The 14,346-nt window shown below is 39.4% G+C and overlaps 1 protein-coding gene across 1 annotated transcript in view; it reads right to left on the bottom strand.

Annotated features, from left to right (window-relative positions):
* Positions 1–14,346, bottom strand: part of LOC126298112 (uncharacterized) — an 84,642-nt gene that overhangs the window by 37,595 nt on the left and 32,701 nt on the right. The window contains exon 4 of the mRNA XM_049989433.1: positions 11,159–11,242. Within this exon, the coding sequence (XP_049845390.1) occupies positions 11,159–11,242 (84 nt within the window). The remainder of the gene's footprint in view (positions 1–11,158; positions 11,243–14,346) is intronic.

Genomic DNA, 14,346 nt, shown 5'->3' with positions numbered 1-14,346 from the left:
CAGGTTTTAAATCTTTTCCACATCAGGATGTAAGCAGATGATAGCTTTCTCTATTTCAATTTGAAATCCATTTATAACAACTCCTTTTGTGATTTTCAAATAATGTGTTACCTACAACTAGTCAGTTTCTTTTAAAAAGCTAAATAGCTATTCACCTCATTCATTTCTGATCCCTGATTGAAATTTTCCTACGGAATCTTCATTCCTTTCTTCAGTCAGCGCTTCATTCCAGGCCCCCATAATGATTATGCAGGCATTTCTATTTTCTTTATTGATACATTCTTTAATCTTTTCATAATACTCTTGGACCTCCTCATATCTATCCTGCCTGATTGATATGTATACGTGCAGTAATACCACATCTTTCAAACTACCCTGCAGTCATACCATCATCAATCTTCCATCAATATATTGCATGTTTATTACCTAATTTTTCCACTTCTGTCAGGGATACTGATAGGATCCCTACTCAGTTTCCACTGTTTTTCAGTTTCCTCCAGTACAAAATCTTATAATCTCCAATTTCTACCTCCCCATTCTCTCTTCATCTCACTTCATATGTGCAAAAAACATATAATCTGTTCCTTTTCATTTCCCGTTTTGTATTTTCTAAATGTCCTACTTCCAGCAGTGTGTGCACATTCCATGTTCCAATATTTATTTTTCCTCTCTTTATTCTCACATTCTTCCTTTAATATACGTTTCCTCTCAATGTGCTCTTCTCCCAGAGCTCTGCGGGAGGGGAAACTTTCTCTGGACTCTTTCACACGTATAGATATACCATTTACTGCTTTGGAAATTACTGTACACATAGGCAGCAAGCTACTCAGCATGAAATCAGAGGCTCACTATAAGTCTCTATCATCCTTTTCGGGGTTACAGTCACTATTTGAACTTTTCACACACCCAAAGACAAAAGGTGCCTCTTCCACAAGCTTCACCATTAGAAAAGACCCTTTATCATTGTTACTGCCATTGAGGTCTTCACCATTACACTGCCAACGGATCCTTGCTCTAAGTCAGAGCCAGCTGATCCAAGATTTTTTTCACTCCTCTGAATCATCATTAACTGTGACCCACAGTCATGGTAAATGAATGAAATGGACATAGAAATTTCAAGATGCAATTCATGAAACCAAAAAAACCTGAAGACTTCTCACAGTTTAAAAAGAACTGTAAAAAATACTATTCATGTCCAGTGAGATGCCATTACTGTAATTTAGTAGGTAACAAACACTGTCTGAGTGTTTGTGGTAGACATTCTTGCTTTGTGGTGCAGTTTGAGTATAATGTATAGTAACACAGAGGGTTTCCACAACATTTACTATCTATCTGAATGCCTTGGAATTTGAACTGTCCTGTCTCTCTAATTATATGCCTATTTGTTGAAATCATAAGGTCCATTTTTGTTGAATTGTGTGTTAGAAGCTGTAAAAAGTGAGTTGTACTGTCATTTGGCTGCCCTGATTGTCCTTCTGTGCAAGGGTGCTCACATATAGAGGGCATGCCCAGTACTGAATGGGTGACTGATTGAATTTCAGGTGGACACAGGAGGAACAGTCAGTCTAACTGACTTAGACATGTACAAGATCTTGGGCTGCCCTGTGTTGCAAATGCCACTCCATTTCTGCACATTATAAAGATATGGAGCAGCAACCTACATTGTTAATAGTAAATTCGCTGTTAGTGCAAAATAACTTTGGATTAGATGAGACTTTGGTTTCTGGCTTCCAGATAGCTGACAAAGTACATTTAGTAGCTCAATTGATCACATTTCACCCACTTGTTTGAGAACACCTTGGGTCAGGCAGAAAATTTCAATGCACCTCTTCCTTAATCTGTCAGTGACACCAAATTTTGTTACCCTTGCCCCAGTCCCTTCATGATGTGGTCAAGGTCAAGGCTCAGTTGTATTGTTAGGAGGACCTTATCATCATTTCTCTTATGCCACTGAGTCAGTGGACCACATTTTTGGTCACGATTCAGAAAGCAGATGACAATGTGTGCCTTTGCATTGCTTTTAAACAATCAGTGTGCAATGCGTCATAGATTCATATACAATTCCATGGCCACAGTAGCTGTTGGTGAAGTTGTCTGTGGACCAGTAGCTTTGTTACATCAACTTGCGCAATGCGTACCTGCAGCTGCTGAAGGATGCCACTTCTTGGAGTTTCTTAGTGCTCAACATCCTCTTTTGCCTTTTATCAGTTTAATCACATGACTTTTGGAATTTTGTCTGTTCGTGGGATTTATCAGCAATATTTACAGCATTTGATCCAGAATATTGCTTGTTGCATAAACTACCTCAATGATGTTTGGTTCATGGGCTACATGTGAGAGGAGCATCTATGGAATCACCAGGTGGTTTTTCAGTGCCTTCTGGAAAATGGTCTTGGTTGCAGATAAGAAAAATGAACTCTTTCTTTCCCAAAGCTGCATATTTGGAGTCATGTTCTTTGCAAAGATGGCTTCATCCCTATGGGTGAGCACATGAAATCCATTGTCAACTTGCTGGCACTACAGAACATGAGGGAGCTCCAGCATTTTTCAGACAAAATTTTATATTAAAATGCTAATCTGTCATCCTCTTAACCACCTTTACCAAAATGGCATCACATTTGTCTAATCTACAGATTGTCAATGTGGTTTTCAGTCATTCAAGCAGTGTTTCTGCTCCACTCCCAGTTCAGCCTCTTTCACGCCTAGTCAACCTTTAACAATGCTCTGTAGTGTATTCCACTATGGCATTGCTGAGATCCTGTCACATCAGAATAGGGATGATACTGAGCATCCCATAACTTATGTCCCAAAGACACTTTCCACAGTGCAACATAATTATTTATGGGTGTAAAAGGAGTTACTGGCTATCGTTCCTGGAATCAAAAAGTTTCATGATTTATTGTATGAGATGAAGTTCCTACTCATCTTTGAGTACAAGCAGCTGGTCTCCTTAGTTGCCCTCATTTCATGCTGCTCAACAGGACTGCTTACTAATTGTACAGGTGGCCGCTTGTCTTCAGTAATCGTTGTTATGACATTTTATACTGGTCCGCCACCCAGCATGCAAATGTGGATGAGCTATCACAACTGCCAGTGGGACCAAATCAATAGTTTGGCCAACATGAGACTCTCATTTTCAATTTGGATGATGCCTTGCAGTAGACTTAAAATGATTGTCCTTTAACAGCATGAGAGGTTGCAGCCAGCACTCATTTTTCTGGAGAATAATTTAAGCTGCCCATATGGGGTGGCCACAGCTCAAACTTTTGGGAAGATTTTGGGCATTGCACACATTTTCCTCTTATGTGATCAACTAAACATTGTCCAGGGGTCCTCATGCTTGCCACAGAGGAGCAAAGCTGTTGAGTGGTTATTTATTTCATGTTGAACCCTTGCATATTCTGGCTGCTGCATGCATCGGACTGGAGTATGATTTATATGAAGACTTTGCCACATTGTCATGTCTACTGGCTGGCAATTGATCACAATACTGAACACCTTGCATAAGATTTCATAGTCTTTGTACAAAACCAGACTGTGTCACCCCATCAGTTTTCCCCTTGGCCAGTTCTGGAGTATGCTTGCAACAGGGTGCACATCAAGTTATGGACCTTTTTTTTTGGGCACCAAGTGGTTGTTGGTGGTCAGTGCACTGTCAGACACTTTTGCTTTCAAGGGCTCCATCCAGACCAAAGTATCTGATAATGGTGAGCAATTTGTGTCACTTGGGTTTGTAGACTTTTACATTCATAATGGTTATCCAGCATCAGATTTTCATCCCATTTCACCCAGTATCTAACTTGGAGTTGGAACAAATGAAGAAGATTCTGTCCGCCTCAGCCTGAGCTAATGCACTGTTCAGTTGTATTACCATGTACTGTGTTACAATGGTTAAAGCATGGGCACTAGCTGTGTGGTGTTTTGGATTTGTTACACCCCAAGCCCGTCATGCTTTTTTTACAGGGTTGCCACTTGGGACCGGTCTTTTGGCTGCCATGTGTATTGGTAGGCCACTACGTTTGGCAGTTTTTTGTGGCAGATATCAGTCAGGAGTAGTTTATTGTTATTCCAATCAGCTGCAGATATGAAATGTTGTACCTCCATCACTGTCATCTCCACAAAAGCCAGTGATATGGTCAGTAACAGTGTTGTTCTGGTTGGAGACTCCCAACTGTGGCAGCTTGCTAATCTGCTCCCACCATCACCATACCTTCTGGTGGCCAACCTTCGACCATGGAATATGGTAACAGTTGGTACTGCTATGAACCTGATGGAGTTTGAGCAACTGCCCCCTTTTCCTTGCTCACCAGTAATGGAGACCTCACCCCCATCCCTGCTGATGGACCAACCATGACCCTATCCTCCACAGCCTTCCGCCCCTCTAGCAGAGCAAGCTGCGTCAGTGCTGTCTCCTTTGCTAGTTGATCTGCTGCCAGCAACTCTTGCATCTTCTCTGGTATTATGATTCTGGTAATGGCACAAACTGGGCCATTTTGCACTCTATGTTGCCTTGTCAGGTTGGAAGGATTTAGTATCCCTGCCAGTGGACATCAAGATGGAAGCAGAAGAGCTGATGTGGTTATTACAATGGAAAAGTCCAGAGTGCTGTAAGGGATGGCATGTGTGAAGTGTGGTTTGGCAGACCCAGTGACCCAGGTGTTTACCTGCTGGCATCAACAGGTGTGACCTGGCAGTTCTAATACTGACTTCCCATCATGCAGTACTCTGTACCATGTGCTAAATTGTCAGTTGCTCGAATGTTATGTGTTTGTCTATGCGCGTTCTCTAGACAGTGCTTGAAATCTCTTCTGCCATATAGAATAACTCACCTACTAGGATTCTGCTCCCTAGATTGTAGTCAACACATTGTTGACTAGTACTGTTAAATTTGTGCCAACAGTGACTGCTCTATGGCATTTTCACACCCGTGCAGATACCAAACATGCATTTTTGCACCAATGTCTATAAAATAAGGCATTTGAGCCACCTTACCTAGACCCCATTCCAGCTGTAGAATGGTGTGGCAGCTTTCTGGCTGTCCAGATAAAATGGGAAAACAGGATTGTACCCATTGACTGATGTAGAGCAGAAAACCTGAGTGATAAAAGTGTTGCTGAATCGACAGTCATTACCACACAGGCCCATGTGCATAACCCACCACCCACAGCTTTGGAAGTGTCCACTGCACACCCAGTCATCAGTGGAGCACCAACCAGACATCTAGAGAAGAGGACACAGTTCTGACAATATCATGTGAACATATTCTCCCTGTAATCACTGTCAGTTTCCTAAACTGCAGTTATCACTTACTTCTCCCTACACAGTATGAGAGAAAACTTTTGGTGAGGACATCAGTCTGCACCTAGCCAATTACCCAGTTGGATGGTAGTGCTGCTCTGCTTACAGTTATAGAAATAAAACTTTGTGCTACTATATAAAATCTTAAGAGTATTAATACTTAAAACATGTATCTGAATAATGTAGGTGGCTGTGATATACTGTACAGTCTGTGTTGTCATAGATGAGTAAGAAATAAAAGGAAGGCAGAGGACAAGATCTGATGCTAGCAGTAGCTTTCCAATCTCAGATAAAACTAAAGGAACAATTAGGTTTAATTTCTCCAAGTGAAAAATGGGTCACTGTAAAAAGTGACATATACACACACTAGATGATGCAACACAAAGAGATTCTAGAATTTGAGACAGGAAGCTAATGCACAGGCAAACCTTTGCAACATACCATTTCATTCTCATGATAACTAAATGAAGGATTGATATCATTTCCTTCAAGGGTGAAAGCTATGACAATAGCAAGGTAAGTGAGCTCGATAATTGGGATGATTAACTATGAATGGTTCTGTGATTCAGTGATAAAATACTATGCAACATTCTGGAAAATTTTTAATCCCAGAATTAAAATCATGAATCAAGTGGTTTAGGCATTTTGTAAATCATTTCATACAAATGCTAACATCATTCCTGCCAACATGACCCTTCCTATATTACTTGCCTTTTTCTCAATGATAAAAAGGTACATATTGCAAATAAAAGCACAATGTTACAAAATTTAAATATGGCACAGAAAAGATGAAGTTCAGTTATTCAGAATGGCTGCTTGGTGTATTACAGTCAATAAGCTGTTTTGAATGGGGAAGGTGAAGTGGTTAGTCACTCCACAAGAGCACTACTTGTTATACATAGCAGCAAATGAAAAGGGTTTGCAATGTTTATGTGAACAACTACTGAAATACTCAGGGATGATTTCATTGGAAATGCATTGGTGTTCTCAGATAATTACAAACATTTCTGAGATTAGGTGACCAAGTGTTAAACAGCATTTGGTTATCTTGTATATCAAAGCCCAGAACTTACATCTTACATAAAGTTTTCTATGGCTTTCATAAATAATTTCATTAAAATGCTATTATTACTCCTTTCCCAGTTGATCTGACCATTCATTCACTAAATACTTCTCCTGCACCAAAAATATATGCATACTGCAGAGAAAAGCACACATTATTATATTTCAATAAGGCACAAAAATGAGGAAGTTACAATAGCTTAGAATGATTATACATCCATTGGAGTTAACAAACTCTCATGGCTGTGGAATGTGAACTGCCAGTCACTTCACAGAAGCAATACTTATTTGTTACAGCTAATAGGAAAGGGAGAATAAGTAAACATGCATATGATGATATAACCTCTCACAGGTATAAGTTAATTGGAGCTGAAGTACTAGCCAACTAGTACACCATTCATTTGAAAGGGTTAAATTTCAAATGTAGGGTGGAAATTAGGAAATTGTTCCATGAGCCCTATACATTAACCACAATTTAATCTGACTCTCTGTTTCATTTATTAGAGAGATATATCCTTCCTTTTCAGTTACAGATTCTCCCCTCCTTTGCAGCAGCTTATGATCAAACAATTACAGTAAAACTCCCTTTTAATGAATCAGTGGGGACCCAAATATTTTTTCCTTGAATGCAGGTTTTCCTTAAATGGTGGTTTTTCCTACATACTCAGAATGAGTGGCCCAGAATCATAATTCATGTTTCAGTGATGTAAGAGCCATTTAATTACAAAGTTACCAATAATCTGCTACAGATTTAAATACAGCATACACATTTATCATACTTCTTGCAAAACACATTCTTTTTTAAAACTCAAGAAGAGTTGTTTTTTTCCCTCCTTCCAGCATACTGGAATGACAGACATTGTCACTGCAGTTGGTTGACATTTTTTATAACTCAGTCATTTACATTAAATAACAAAGAGTAGTTTCTGACAGTATCAAGTCCTTGTACAGCAGCTGTAAAACTTGGTGCAACAGTCACCTCCTCCTCCCCTGCATCTTGACCTTCATGATTATTGCCACCATCACTTCCTACCTCACAGTTTCACTCCACTAGAATTTCACACATTTCAGTCACATTCAACTTGGGTGTAGAAGTCAAAACATCATCATCACAAGAAACAATGCCTTGGAATGTTTTATTTTCAGGAACATCTATGATTCTAATCTATTCTTCTTGTGGAACAATGTCAACTTCATCAGCAACCAATGTATCACAAGTACTATTTGCAGAACAAGTTAACACAGTCTGTTGAGTTACAAAATTCCATGCAGCAACAGATGTGCATGGCTTGTAAAACGTTGTGCCTCAATACTTCCTTCCTCTCAAGAAATGTAATTGATTCCTGGATGACTGCTACCCTGTATTTGTCTTTAACTGGGAGTATTATGCACAAGTCCAAAGACTGCAGTATCCTGCAGTTTGGTGGAAGAAACAAAACATTAATATTTATCAGAAATGATGCTTCCTTTGGATGTCCAGAGCATCAGTCAAACGTAAATAATATTTTCCCATTTTGGGATCTAAATTCCTCAAAAATCTTGTGAAGATTTCTGATGTTACCCAGCAATGCTGCTGTACTCTTAGGTACAAGGTAGTGTCTTAATATTTTTAAAACATCTGGGAGTTTTAAATCTCACTATTATCAGTGTTGGCAACTTCTTACTTCCATTACTATTTACACACAACAGCAGAGTAATACTTTCATTACTGTTTTTATCTGTGAGACATTTTGGTCCCTTTACAGAACAACTTTTTCTATGAAGTAATTTGTAAAAAAATGCCTGTTTCATCTGTTTTACAAATGTCTTTAGTCTCTATATTAATCATGAAAATAAAATGCTCTTCCAGTGTTTTACAGTTTCTGCATGTACAACCTCACTCTCTCACTAGCTACACTCTTAAATGAGAGATTGTGACATTAATTAAAGTAATCTATTTGACACTCTGAAATTTCCAGCACCAATCTTCATGGCAATTTTCCAAGATTTCTGTTGTAGAACTGTTCCTCTTATAGGAATGCTGCCACTTTTCACTGCTGCATTAAATGTTGTCTGACTATGGTCTACTGACTAGAAGTGCCACCAGCATTAGGCTTATACATTGTCCAGTCACATTAACCTCTAAACAGAAACAATGGTTGTGCAGAACTTTAGGTTTTTTTAAATGTGTCATTTGGGCACACTGTTCTGTTTGCTGCTTTCCCCTCTACAGTCCTTCTTATAGACAAATCATTTATATAACACATGTATTGCAGTTCAGTTTGCAGCTTCTTATTGCCAAGTATGTATTAATTTCATAATACTTATAGGTCTGTGTTACCAGTTGTTTTGTATTATGTATGAAATGGCTTGGTCTGTTAGACCAAGTATTTTGTATTACAGGAATTTTTTTTCTACTTTTCCCTTTTTTGTGTTATGTTCTTTTCATGCCTTGGAAGTTGTCAAGAAGAATAGCATTTGTGCTTGTAAATCTGCAAGAAGCTCATGGAATGAGTGAATGTGGTGCCATGAGGCCAATATTAAGAAGAAACTTTCAGAGTGTAAAATGTAAATTTTCAGGTAAGAATTGTCACAGTTAATAAAACTGGGAGAGACTTACAGATCAGCTGTTGTAGAACATGTTTTACAGCCAGGAGACCTCCACATTTATTTTGACTGTACTGAAGTACCAGCAACCACAAATGGATACCATAAAAGACTACGTACAGAGGCCATAGAGATTGTGAAACACCACAGTACTTTTAATAGGAAGGAGGATGGCATGAAATTGAATGAAATGTGCTTTCCGATGCTGAAGAAGATGTGTAACAATCTTCTGCCATGGGATGATAGTAACAGTGGACAACAGCAGTTGACAACAGCCAGTTGCAGTCAGGTATTCAAAACATATGATGTCACGCCACTGTGTGGAAGCTTGCGGAAGTACGCAGAAGCCGAATTTTGCTGTAGTTATTAGTTAGCCAGGGTGTGAATCGGACATTCAACAAAGCTATGATCCCCCTTGAAAATGTCCTCCTCAGATTGGTATGAAACAGCAGGTTCTAAAGTGAAATCCTTTCGACCATAGCAGAATTGCCTGGAATATTTTTATTATTGCGGATGAGCAGTGACAAATTATAATTACCAACATGAGAGAAAATGGCCAGAGAAGAAAAAAGTATGGTAATAGGATGACTGTTGTGAAAATATACTGGAAGGTCAACAAGAAATAATTACTGACAATAAACAAGGAAAACAAGGCTGCAGGCCATCTATTTTTGTTGGTTAGTACAAAGATATTATTCTTCATTGTTACTGAAGCCCACTATTGTGACTGTTTACAAAAACCACAACTAATTTTGAATAAATGAAACTTCAATAATATTCAATTTGATGTTTCATACAAAAAGAACAAAAACATAAACAAATTTTTAGAAATGATAAATCTAGAAAAAAAATTTCATGGAGGAAAAATCCGGTCTTTCAGAGTGAATTCTTTCTAATTATGTCATACTGACCTACATTCCTATTTAAGGGTTAATGTGACCACTCATCAAAAATCACCTTTTGCAGCAAGGACAGCTGCAAGACATAGAGAAAGTGAGTCAGTGAGTTTCTGGAAGGTACCAACATGGCTGTGGAGCCCTATGGAATCAAGTGCCACGGCCAGCACACTAGGTTTCTTGGTTGAGTACTCATGGCACAAACAGCTCAATCAAGGTAGTCCCACAAGTTCTCAACTGGGCTTAAATCTGGGAACTTTGGCAGTGAGAAGAGATCAGTAAATTCATCCTGGTGCTCTTCAAACCATGCACGTATGCTGTGAGCTGTGTGACATGTTGCATTGTCCTGATGGTAGACACTATTGTACCAAGGAAAAACTAACTACATGTAGGAGTGGATGTGGTCCCCACGGATGGATAAATGGTTGTGTTGATCCATGGTGCCGTCCATAATGACAAGATCACATAGGGAATGCCACAAAAATATTCTCCAGTCCATAATGCTCCCTCCTTCAGCCAGGAACATTTGCTTTCAGACTTTTCATGCTGTACACACCAACAGTCATCTGCCCAATGGAGCATAGAAACATGTTTCATCTGAAAAGGTCACCTGTGCCACTCAATGGATGTCCACTTGTGGTAGTGTTACAAAAATTTGATCCTCTGCCATCAGTAAACAGCAGTCAGCATAGCCCCTTGGTTCATCTGGGAGGTCAGTTGCTCAACAGTTGTATGTCTACTCACCCAAATACATCTCTGCAGCCATCATTCACCCCTGTCATCTATGGCCCATGATGCACTACAGTTGCCTCCATGCTGGTTTTGGATAGCGCCATTTTGCCATGTGTGATATACTTTAACCATAGCAGCACATACACAGTTCAGAAACTTAGCTGTTTCAGAAACACTTCTACCTTTGGCCCAAAACCCAATAACTATGACCATTTGTACAATAGATTGCTCTGTTTATGCATGACGATGACTTCACTGTTTTCCACATCTCCCCAAGATACTTTATGTCCCTCCACTCCTAATGCTGCCTTATGCCATCTGTTAGCTGTTATTGTATGTTAACATCAAATATGGGCAGTGATCAAATTAATGTGACTATATATATATATATATATATATATATATATATATATATATATATATATATATATATAGTATTCATTGTAGTTCCAAAGACATTTGTCTAATTTTTTTTTAATAGAACAGTGTCTTTCACTTGTATTTTACAGTTTTTCAGTTCCGCTTGTTGCTATATTCTCTAAGCTGGTCTAGCCAAGAATTCATGTCCTAAATTTTCAACTTACCTGTGAATAAGTTGACGGTTCCCTTTGCTGGGTCTCCTCTGAGTTTAATGATTGATGCATGGGTATCATCTCTGATTCTTCAACCTAACAATAAAGAGTTAATTCTTCAAGTTCTTAAATTCATAAATGAAATTAAAACTACATAACTTGATTCTAACCATGTAATAAAAATAGAGGTTTCCAAAAAATGTCTACACAGAATGTAAAATGAAACACTTCAGAATAAACTAGTAAGTGACATTTAATGCAGTTCCTAACTGCTATGGTTCCCAAACAAATCCTTCTTGTTACCAGTATTAAATAATGATATACTGAAATTGAACTGTAAGATTCTGCACTTTGTCTCTTGTACTTATCCAATACACTGACAGCCATGATCTTTATTCTATGCTGAGCCTTTAACCTCAGGTGGGCATAAGTGCACAGTCTTATTTTAAAATAGATTTCCTGACTGTATGCTGCTGGAAAGGAAAGGCATCCTGGTTGACATTTAAATGACATTTCCTACTAGATGCTGCGAGAACACAAAGTTTCATAAAGAGCAAGGGCTATTGAACCCCAGGTGTAGAAACATTTTTGAAGATGATGCAGTTTGGCCCACAGTAAGTTCATATGCAGTGGACTGGACCTGATCAACCTGTTAACGTACAATAATGTTCCCAGACAACTGTCTGTTCACATACATTTTATTCGCAGTATAACTGCTTACACAATTTTTTTTATATTGTAGATGGGGACACTTGTTTGAAGGGGATGGAAAGCATAACTTTAAAAAAAATTTATTGAGAACAATTTATTTCCTTGAAAGGTTTCCAGTACTTGAAGAGAGCTTAGAAGCTGTAGAGACTGGTTACAGTCAGCCCACAATTCCAGCACGTGTTGCTGAGCTCTTATTGTTCCCACAGTAGGATTTCTGAAGAAGGAACACCTGAATGTGAATATTGTTCATGATGCTCAGCCTACAGGGGAGCAAAGAAGGGTCACGAGGTGCCACAGATGTGGTTGCACCAGGGAGCAGAGCCAGTGGCTTCTCACTCTTGCTTCATAGCACCCTGTTCCACTCTTCTACACTTATTACAATTTCTTAGCCAGAATGACTACCATTTTGAGCAGAGGGTTGAGCCCCTCATGCTATACGATCCCCAGTAGTCTTTTTTGAATAAACACTAATGGGTAGATCTGAGCTAAAACACCTATATTTATTTTGACCACCTGGTATACCAAAACAGCCTCCATTCCTGCACTCCTAACAAACACCACCATGCACAATATTTTAACTTATTGCTGAAGCAATAATAAATACAAAAAGTCAACCATAGTGTGAACTGCTTTGACAGCAATTACTCATTGACTTGGGAAAAATCACAGTATCTCCAAAATTATTGGGTTTTGGTTGGAAAAATCATTTGGGAAAAGAAATTTTGTGCCAATACAGAGCTTAGGAAACATTTTGAATGTTACTAGAAGAGAAGAGACATCCAACTCTGTTTTATAAATGTGACACTACTTTTACTTTATTTGTAAGAATTAAGGTACAGTTTCCATCGACTCTCAAGGTTCGTGTGAACAGCACAATGCATGTAATTTGGTATTATCAACGTATCCAAATTACTGTCAGAGATGAAAAAGCAGTACTTGTTAGAAGGTATAGAACTGACTGCATTGAACCTTTTGATTAGTAGCATCTACTTAGACGCCAAGTCACAAAAGTAAGATAAATTCTTCAGTAGTAGCTTTGAAGAGCAAAAGCATCATTCTGTAGTATCCAAGTATTACTCAAAACTGAATCAAGTAACATAAATATGGATTTATTCATAAACCTCTGAACAATAACAGAAATAAATCTCTTGTCAGTCCACACATTATGTGACACAGAACAAGTCGTGTGAATAGTACAACTGAATGAACATAGAGAGAGACAATCTGCGCAGCTCTGCACATATGTTTGCACGAGTCACTGGCAGAGGGCACAATGGAGACCACAACGTTTGCATTCCTCCCACAGATGGCCACCAGCGGCTGACCTACTGTGATACACTTGGCAGCCAAATCAAACATATGCACAGCAACACCACACTCAGCAGAGCCACTAATAGCAGGATATAGCACACCTCCCCTCAAGTGATGTGGGTGCCAATGTGTTGCTGGCTCACCGAGAGAAACATCCATCAGCTCCAGAGTGATGGCATCCCGTTGTGTTGGAAGAGTTGGGACAGTGTGCTGGGTGGCCACTGGAGGATAGCATCAGAATGTGCAGGGAAATGTGCTCCATTGCCCCTCAACAGAGTTGTAGAGGAGGGTAGCATTGCCGTCTCTGCATTATCATCAGCGGACAAGTTCTAGTGTGGAGGAGACAGGGATGGACCCACCAGTGACAATGGCTGAACCAATGATGGTGAGGGTGTGGTGGAGGTGGCCTGACCATAACAGCAGTCTGCTGCAACAGACCCAAAGCTGAAGGTGGACCAGAGCCGGACTCCACCTACCCACAGGTGTGAAGCAATAGGTGCAAAATGGAAAATGACATCATCCAGCAAAGAATCCACAACAAACTTTTTCATTTGGGACTTGAGCTTACACACTAGTCATTCCGCCTCACCATTTGACTGAGGATGAAATGGTAAAATTGTAACGTGATGAATGCAATGATGGGAGCAAAACAATTGAAAGGTGTCAAAAGGAAACTGGGGCTCATTATCAGAAAGTAATGTGCAAGACAGCCCCTCAATAGAATAACCTTCAATAGCATGTGATCTCGGCTGATGTTAATGCACACCAGAAAATGTAAGGAAACTGGGAAAATGCACCCACAACTAAGAGTCAATAGGAATCCAATAAGGGACCTGCAAAGTCTACATGAATGCATTCCCATAGCTGGCGGGGAGCAGGCCAGGACAATAGGGACATCCCGGGAGCTGACAGTTGTTGGACACACTGCTCACAAGCTACATCAAAACAGACAATTCCACCATAAATCCCTGGCCAAAAAACATCTCTCTTTGCTAATAGTTTAGTGTGCAAATCTCCTCCATTGACCTGGTGGAAAAGGTATGGACAGTGTCCAGTAACGCAGCAGGAATTGCTACTCTGGGTGAGAGGTCTTCCATGGACAACAGCAGAACACCATCAAAAACAGAGAGGCAATACCATAAGGAAAATAAGTAGCACAGTGGTCTGAAGCCAACCTG

The sequence above is a fragment of the Schistocerca gregaria genome, chromosome X (genome assembly GCF_023897955.1).
Source record: "Schistocerca gregaria isolate iqSchGreg1 chromosome X, iqSchGreg1.2, whole genome shotgun sequence".
NCBI lineage: Eukaryota > Metazoa > Arthropoda > Insecta > Orthoptera > Acrididae > Schistocerca > Schistocerca gregaria.
The sequence above is the reverse complement of the archived record's forward strand: the minus strand, read 5'-3'. Positions and strand labels throughout refer to the sequence as shown.